At 35.6% G+C, this 8,870-nt stretch overlaps 1 protein-coding gene and 1 pseudogene across 1 annotated transcript; both read left to right on the top strand.

Moving 5' to 3' along the window:
- Positions 1-886, top strand: part of LOC109362023 — a 9,889-nt pseudogene extending 9,003 nt beyond the window's left edge.
- LOC109362719 (pyruvate dehydrogenase E1 component subunit beta-3, chloroplastic-like) lies at positions 4,550-8,534 on the top strand. The gene is made up of 4 exons (XM_019608711.1): positions 4,550-4,798; positions 5,109-5,212; positions 5,333-5,376; positions 7,161-8,534. Exons 1-4 carry the CDS (start codon positions 4,705-4,707, stop codon positions 8,131-8,133), a joined length of 1,215 nt encoding a protein of 404 aa, XP_019464256.1. The 5' UTR covers positions 4,550-4,704; the 3' UTR covers positions 8,134-8,534.

Below are 8,870 nucleotides of genomic sequence, written 5' to 3'. Positions count from 1 at the left end.
AATGCAATGCATTCTTAATCAGAGTCAAATGCAAATTCAAATGTATTAATCAAACACATGATCGGCCCATCCTTAAGCCATCTCCCGATAAGGAATGCTTCTCGTGGGACCCGATATTACGTCAACCGTACATGCTCAAGGTAACATCTCAATCACAACAATACATTACCGAATACTCCTAGACGATCACATGACAAAGCCTCTTACGGTTGATCGATCGTTGTTCAGTGATATCATATATCCTTACTAGGGTACCCCCATAGTTCACGACCTCGAGTCGGATACTTGCCCAACAAGGCATAAACACAAACAATGCTTTCATACTTTTGTGGAGTCATGCTTCTCCTCTAAGCCATGATCTCATTCCACAACCTTTATATCACAATACACCCTAACCGGGTTCATCACCTTGTACACAACATCATCTCATTTCAATCTTTAAATCTCAAATAAACTTAAGCCTTCCTCGCCTAGGCGAAGGCACTATCGCCCAAGCGAGACCTCTTCTCGCTCAAGCGAGAGAGTTCCAGAAACTCATTAAAATCCTGGTCTTTTTCGCCCAAGCGAGGCCCTTGCTCGCCCAAGCGAGGACTCTTCTCGCTCAAGCTAGACATCTCTCGCCCAAGCGAGAGAGTTCTAGAGGCCCATAAAAATCTTGGTCATTCTCGCCCAAGCGAGATTCTGCCGCCCAGGCGAGGGAGTTCCAGAACCAACACGTTCCCTCGCCCAGTCCTCGCCCAAGCGAGACTGTGCTCGCCCAGGCGAGAGTTTCTCGCCCGAGCGACAGGGACTAGTATAGAATACCAATTTTGCCATTTTCGACAACCGAAACACATTTAAACATAGTTTTTCAACACCCGCACGCAGAAAAGTTCCCAACAACATTCATATACAATATTCGACACATTTCATCAACAATCATATATATTCAAAAGCATTCAAACATAAAAATCTTGGGTTTCTTAAAACCCAAGTTAACTCCAAAACCTTTGAGATGGTTTACGAGATTGTGTTACGATGTGTTCTCTCTCACCTTAATGAAGCGCTGCTTTAACTCGTCAACTAAGGGTGGTTTGGTTTCAAGGTTCGAACACCGAAATCTTCGTAACTACCAAAATAAAAATCCGTTAGTTTCCGATATTTCTAAAATCGTTTCTCAAATACTTAAAATCATTTCTCTTTTTCCCATCGTGATTATACATCCATTTCATCCATCCGGTGCAACATCACGTGTTCTTGACCATCCTTTTTCATCGAAAGTTCATTCACGATTTCCATTCATTTTAAAGTACGGTTTTTAGTAAAACTACGTATTCCGATTTAAGACATTCTTTGATAATTTTACGACTTTAAAGTAAGTTATTCAAAGTATCCTTTAAGAGTTTTATGAGGTATTCATGTACTCATAAACCTTAACATCCTTTTTATCAAAAGTTTCTATTTTTCCAACTTGTTCCAAGCCATGCTAAAAACAAATAGAAATACATACATTCTCATTTTTACAAAACATTTCCTAAAGGTTCCTTTGATTTTATCATCATCCCCTTTGGCTAAAACAACAAAAGTATGTAATACAACATTATAACAACTCTATGAACACAAGTTGTTCATGTTTTCAACAAACTATTTTCATGAGTTCAAGAACCACATCATTTTCGGTTTTGAAGAGAAAATGAGTTATAAAGCGTTTTAGAAAATTTCAACGGTTGAATATGTTCTTGACATGCTCATGAACAACATACTTAAATCTCATCAACATCCATTGGTTGAATGTTGAGAGATCAAGGATTGAAGATGGAAGAACAAATGAGAAAATGAGAGAAAGATGAAGAGAGGATTTACCTTCTCTCTTAAAATTTTGCAAATGAAAGAGTGTGAGAGTGAAGTGTGAAGTGTGAGGGTTTAAGGAAAGAAGGAAATCAAATTTCCTCTAGGCAATGATTAAAAAATCTCCTAGGGTGGTTAATGATGAGCTCATGGGATATTTGAGAAAGTGATGTGAGATTTGCTTTATGGAAGTCAAATCTCGCATCCCAATGTGAAATAATCACCTCGCGGACACATGTGATAAACATGCCCGAGTATTATCGGCCAATACTCGATCGGTTATTATAATTCCCTCGATCCTAATATCCGATTAGAATTTCGGATTTCGGCATTCCGAGTGAAAAATATTTAGAAAATAGGTATGAGTGTACTTAGGGTCTCTATTGACTCGAAATGAAATTACGAAGCCAATGGTGCAATCAGAATTCGATTCCGAGTTACGAAACTCAAAAACCACTTTTTGAGCCGTACTGGGTGAGATTCGGCTTTGACAGCGGTCCGAAACCGACTGTCTCCGAAAATCATGAAAATTTACCTCCAAATTGGAAATAGAATTCAAGGCTAAAACTCAACTAGAGTTTCGTCTAATTCTTTACCAAAAATTCCCAGAAATTCATTTTCCAAAATATAATTCATAAAAATATTAATAAAAACATATATTTTCAAGGTAGTAAAATTCGCGGTGTTGCAGCCGAAAATAATTTCTATCCCTCCCAATAAACATTGTTCTCAATAATTAAACTTTTGAAACTTTGGTCTATTTGGAATCTAAAGAAATCTTACACTATTAGACCAACAAATTATTGATTTATGTTTCTCATTGTGAGAAAAGAGTATATGCAACACCAATAATAATAATATGAGTTTTTTATACACTAAAAAGACATTGAGATATTAGTGTAAGGTATCATTAGATCTTGAATAGACCAAAATATACAAAAGCTCGATTCCTATTAACAACATTTATGACAAGGGATAGTCTCATACCTCAAAAGAAATTAATCTTTTACTCTAAGATAACTTAATTATACCAAAAATATATCATTCATATATTAACTAATAATCATTTATTTTAAATACAAATCATATTAATAATCATCTTAAAGAAAAATAATTTTATAATGTCAAATATTCAAGTTTTATCTATTTTATTTTGGAGATTTAGAATATCTATGTTGTATTGAATGTATTTTATATTGTAATTATATATGATTATATAGTTTTTTTTGTAGAAATTAAAAAGTGTTAAGGGTGAAATAGGAAAGTAAAATTACACCATAGTGGTAGTTATTTCAAGTTTTGACTTTATATATAGTATATATAGTATAGATATTCAACTTAAAGTGAAATATCTATATCTATATCTATACTATATATAAAGTCAAAACTTGAAATAACTTTCCTCATGGTATAATTTTCATTTCCTATATTACCCTTAACATAATTTTTACAAAAAAACTATATAATCATAAGCAACTACTACCAATACATTAATTAACCACATATCTCACCTTAAATTAAACATTATCGTAAACACAAAAAAATATAATATAGAGTACACCGAACACAAAAATACATTTTAATTCAAAAAAATGCAATATATAAAAATTGAATATGTAGTATCACGCAATATTCGCCGGCAGGCACGAAGTGTCTATATACACTAGTATTAATTATAGTTATATAGGATTATATGGTTTTACTTTAGAAATAAAAACATTAAGGGCAAAATAGGAAATAGAATCATGATGGTAGTTATTTCAAGTTTTAGTTTTATATATAGTATATATATTATTGTTAAAGTATTAGTAAAAATCTGAAAATAATTTTATTTACAATATTTTTATTAATAAAATGTATGATCGATGTAGATCATATTTTAGAATTATAAACGAATATAGTAACATATATTTTATCCTTCATAAGAACACTTTAATAAAATATGAGGACTGATTCACTAACAGTTGAAACTAGGGGTGACAATACGAGTCAGCCTGGGTCGGCCCGACCCGACCCTTATTGTTAAAAGGATTCAAAATGCCAGTCCGACCCATATTTGGCAGTGCTGGTAGGCCGACGGGCTGACCCGTTTTTTTTTTCCAAAACACACATTAAAGCTTTTAGATAAAAATAAATAATTCAAACACCCCTAATTGTGAGTGGAACTCCACCTTTATCTGATAACAATACTTGGATAAGAGTGAACATAATAGATAACTACATAATGAGATATTAAATGTTCACTTTACAAAGAGAAGAATTATATGTTTAAATATCCATACATAAGTTAAAATTGTATAAGTTTAATCTTAATTGCAATGAGCAACATGATAGCCAAATGAACTTTAATCTTAATGTTGGCTCGTCGGGCCAACCCGCCCTCTATAGCCTGCCTAAAAAACGGGCTTCCAAAATGGGTTGAACATGGACTTTTAGGTTAAAACCCTCAGTCCGGCCCGCTAAAAACACCTATCTGAATGGGCTGCCCGTCGGGGCAAGCCCATTTTGCCATCCCTAATTGAAAAAGTCGGTACAATTCGGTTTTAATTACATTTCCTTTGTTTCGTAACCAAAAAGGGAACAATTAAGTGAGAGAGAAAGTGGTTGTGTGTTGGCGATGAAAACTATGAACCTTACTTCATTGGTCAGTGTCCTTAATAGTAGTTAGGCTAACTCACAACTTGGGAGACATAAAACAAGGTTTGTGTTATTTGACAACATAAATAAAACCATACACACAAACTCATACCCATACATACCTATAAATCAATCTATCTTCCTCAATTTCTCCGCTCATCTATTTCCCTTTTATATAAATAAATTTCCATCGTTCTTCATTTTCACTTTCATTTGCATCATTCTCGAGTTTTCCAAATAATGGCGACCCTTTTCCAGGTACTGGGAGCTGTTACGTCTTTCTCTGTTTCCAACTCAAATGGCTACCTTCTTCCATCTCAGAGATCCATCTCAGGTTTTGCTTCTTCAAATAGTGTACATAAATGTTGGTTCTTTCATTTTTATTCAATATATTCTTTAAGTTATTACTGTTTTTTGAATTGTTTTTGGATTATTACTGATTTTCGAATCATTAAATGGTCCTTCATGTAAGTTAATGAATTGGGTTTTTCTGTATTTGGAAGTTTCCTATAAAACATGATTAATTTGGAAATATGGGATTTTGATTTCAAATTCTGTTGATGAAGTACTTTCCTTTTACAGGGCTAGTGTTATTATTGACTTTAAGTTTGTTTCATTTTGTGTACAATGTTGGGTTATTTCAGAGAGGAAAGCTAGCATTTTTGTGGTTAGATCTGATGCAAGGGTGAGCCAAGTTCTGAACACTGGTGCTCGTAAGAATGAATTGTTGATTACTAATGCAGTTGCTGTAAGTTATATCACCTAACATTCTATTTTTTTATCCTTTTCTGTTTGATTTTGGATCAATGTGATATGGTTTATGTGGTGTCATCAAGTTTGTAAATTGTGCTTGATGGTTTGTTTTTAGACCAAGGAAAACAGTTCTGCTGCTTCTACCTCTTCAAAACCTGGGTATGTCCCTTTCAGAAATTACTTGCCATTGTCTACAAAAAAGAAATTGAATCATTTTTACTTAATGGTTATATGAGATCAATCTAGTTGATGTGTTTACACTTTTGCTGATACATTGACCACTTTATATACTGTGAAATGAATGTCTCTGTTCCAGTTTTCATCCTAAATTTACATGTGAATGTCATGGAATACATTCTTGCATAACAACACTTGTTTTATGCTTGGAGTACAAACAGCAATCTAAGTAGTTTTAAGACTATAGAACCCACTTACATGATGCAACAGAATAGATACAAAATGTCACAAATCCCCTTGCTACTTTCTTGTCTTGATGTACTGCAATTAAGCATTGCTTTACATTGTGTCTTTGGTATGGATGAAAGTGAAAACTTGGAAAAGAAAAGAGAGAAGAAACAGTGAAACTTGGTGTCTTTCACACAATTTAATTCATTCCTTTCATGCCAAAGGGGCCCTCCTCACCTTGGCATCGAAGGCAAAGCCCGAGTGAAGGATCATTACCTGAGTAATCAAGGGGTGGCTTTGGGGCCTTTTGACAACACTCATATAGCCTTAGAATATCTAACCCACGCTTTTGGAGAGTATCACATGTTGTAGGATACCTAAAAGGGTTGAGAGAGGTGACATGAATGGAATAGTTGGAGTGGAGATAAAGGGAATGTCCTGCACTATTGAAATAAGTTGAATTTACAAAGCCGCAAGTAAAAATGTTGAGGTTAATGTTTCCTGCTTATTGAGCAATATTCATAGAGGCCCTCTATTTTCCTTATCTGTATCAACTTTCAGCCTTTTTTTCAATGGAACCGGAAAGCTAGATACACCAATGTGGATGCCCTTATATGTTCATACTGGTCTTGCGATCCGTGAATAGTTACAACCATCATAAAATTGTTAACTTTTTTTATATGCTCGGACAACAAATGATGACCAAACCCATTGAGTTATCTTAATTTTATGATATTGTTATTTGGTTTTTATGTTGATATTGAAGCACTTCAGACTTTTTGTTTAGGAATTAGGAGGGAAAGGGAAGGAGAGGGATGAGAAGGTAAAGAGGGGGAGGAAGGGAAAGAAAAGGGAAGGCAAATTCAAGTAAGCTCCTCCCTTGTTTGGGAGTATGAAATTTAGATAGGAGGTGGATGGAGGGTTAATGTAATACAAAATATTATTTTACCCTCCTTTAAAAAATTAATAGTATGTTATGTATTATATAATGTACAACAAATGTGCATCTATATAATTAGAAAATATTAGTAAGGGTAATTATGTATTTAACATTGTTTTCCTCCCAAAAAACCCCAATTTGGGGGAACACCAAAAAATGGTATAATGAGGGCTTTGGAGGGTTTTAAAAATTCTCCAAAACCCTCCCCCTTCTCTAACCTAACTCCCAAACAAGGGAATCTCATCCTAAGCCCTCCCCTTCCTTCTCTTCCCCTTCAAAATAAGTCTCTCAAACAAGGCCTAAAAGTGTGCTGGAAGCCACAAGAAGTAGTTATTTGTTTTAGTATTTATGTTTCCTTTGGGTACGATGGAATGCGGTAACAAACTGAAGTATAAGTATGGGGCCTATGATGAAGGTTGAAGACCTATAGGTCATTCTTGTGACATTTTTTAACTTATAACAACTGTCAATACATGATTGGTTGAACTTACTAAAACTATGCTCTGGCATGTTTTCCGAGTCTCATTTGGATGTACTTGTTGTAGAGTTATGTCCAATAACTATAGAATTAACATGATGATATGCGTTTTACTCTCAGGCATGAGCTTCTCCTTTTTGAAGCTTTACGCGAAGGTTTGGAAGAAGAAATGGACAGGGATCCTAGTGTATGTGTCATGGGTGAAGATGTAGGTCACTATGGAGGATCTTACAAGGTGAGTAAAGGACTGGCCACAAAGTTTGGGGATCTCAGAGTTTTGGACACCCCTATTGCTGAGAACTCCTTCACCGGCATGGGCATTGGAGCTGCCATGACTGGTTTGAGGCCAATTGTTGAGGGCATGAACATGGGATTTTTACTTCTGGCATTTAACCAAATCTCTAACAACTGTGGTATGCTCCATTACACATCTGGAGGCCAGTTTAAAATACCAATTGTTATTCGTGGACCTGGTGGAGTTGGGAGGCAACTTGGAGCGGAGCACTCACAGCGACTCGAGTCATATTTTCAATCAATCCCCGGAATCCAGATGGTGGCTTGCTCAACCCCTTACAATGCCAAGGGATTGATGAAAGCTGCAATCCGAAGTGATAACCCTGTGATACTTTTCGAGCATGTTTTGCTTTATAACCTCAAGGAGAGAATTCCGGATGAAGAGTATGTATTGTCACTTGAAGAGGCTGAGATGGTTAGGCCAGGGGAACATGTCACAATATTAACCTATTCCAGAATGAGGTATCATGTCATGCAAGCTGCCAAGACCTTGGTGAACAAGGGGTACGACCCTGAAGTAATTGACATTAGGTCTTTGAAACCATTTGATCTTTTTACAATTGGGAATTCAGTAAAGAAGACACATCATGTGCTGATCGTTGAAGAGTGCATGCGAACAGGTGGAATAGGTGCTAGTCTGACAGCTGCCATTACTGAAAACTTCAATGACTATTTAGATGCTCCTATTGTATGTTTGTCCTCTCAGGATGTGCCAACCCCGTATGCTGGAACATTGGAGGAGTGGACAGTGGTTCAACCTTCTCAGATTGTCACAGCAGTTGAGCAGCTTTGCAAGTGATTGCTATAAAAACACAAACAACTAGGATATGGTTATGGTTATGGAAAAGCTATTGTGCTTGTTAGTCAATTTCACCTAATGGGATTAAGGTGTATTGTGCTTGTTAATTAAGCTAGAACAGTCTTTGTGATTTTCTATTTTCCTTCATTTTCTTTTGCTTCTGAATACCCATAGCATAAAATTGTTATAATTTCTGATTCTCTTTTCTATCTCCCAGAGAATACTTAGTATTGTTAATCAATCCAAGGTGTTGTGACTTAGTCATATGCACTTTTAAATAGTTTGCAAGATTTTGGTCAGTCCTCTTAGTAGGGAGGTATCTGTAATTGATGCTGAAGCTAGCAAATGTTCCTAGTTCATTTTGGATTCACTTGTATACTAATTTGTTACACTGTTTTTTTTTTAAATATGCTATATTCTAAGTGCTCGTCTATTCTATTCAAGAGGTGTGTCTATATCTGAAACCATAAGTGTTTTAACTGTAGGATTGAGCTGCTGCTGAGAATTTCCCGGCAAAAGTGATGACAACCTCAAGGGTCTGCCTTAGAATTATAGGATCGTTTAGCTTGAAATTAGGCTTTGTGAATGTGTGAATTCGGTTTTGTCAAATTAGGGCAATTTTAGGGTTGATTTGCTTCGGTTTGGGGTTGTATAAGTAGGCTAGGGATTGTGTATGGTTTGAGATTTTATGGCCTCGGTTTGGTTAGGTAATTTTAGGGTTGGAGGGGTTTGAGTTA

The sequence above is a fragment of the Lupinus angustifolius genome, chromosome LG12 (assembly GCF_001865875.1).
Source record: "Lupinus angustifolius cultivar Tanjil chromosome LG12, LupAngTanjil_v1.0, whole genome shotgun sequence".
Classification (NCBI taxonomy): Eukaryota; Viridiplantae; Streptophyta; class Magnoliopsida; order Fabales; family Fabaceae; genus Lupinus; species Lupinus angustifolius.
Note: the sequence above shows the minus strand (reverse complement) of the source record. Positions and strands in the feature narration are given on the sequence as shown.

Excerpts from the sequence above, each read along its gene's own strand:
- LOC109362719 (XM_019608711.1), top strand. The coding sequence starts at position 4,705 with ATGGCGACCCTTTTCCAGGTACTGGGAGCTGTTACGTCTTTCTCTGTT. Across the intron at positions 4,799-5,108 it reads ATCTCAGAGATCCATCTCAG|AGAGGAAAGCTAGCATTTTT; the intron begins GTTTTGCTTCTT and ends GGGTTATTTCAG. Across the intron at positions 5,213-5,332 it reads TGATTACTAATGCAGTTGCT|ACCAAGGAAAACAGTTCTGC; the intron begins GTAAGTTATATC and ends GTTTGTTTTTAG.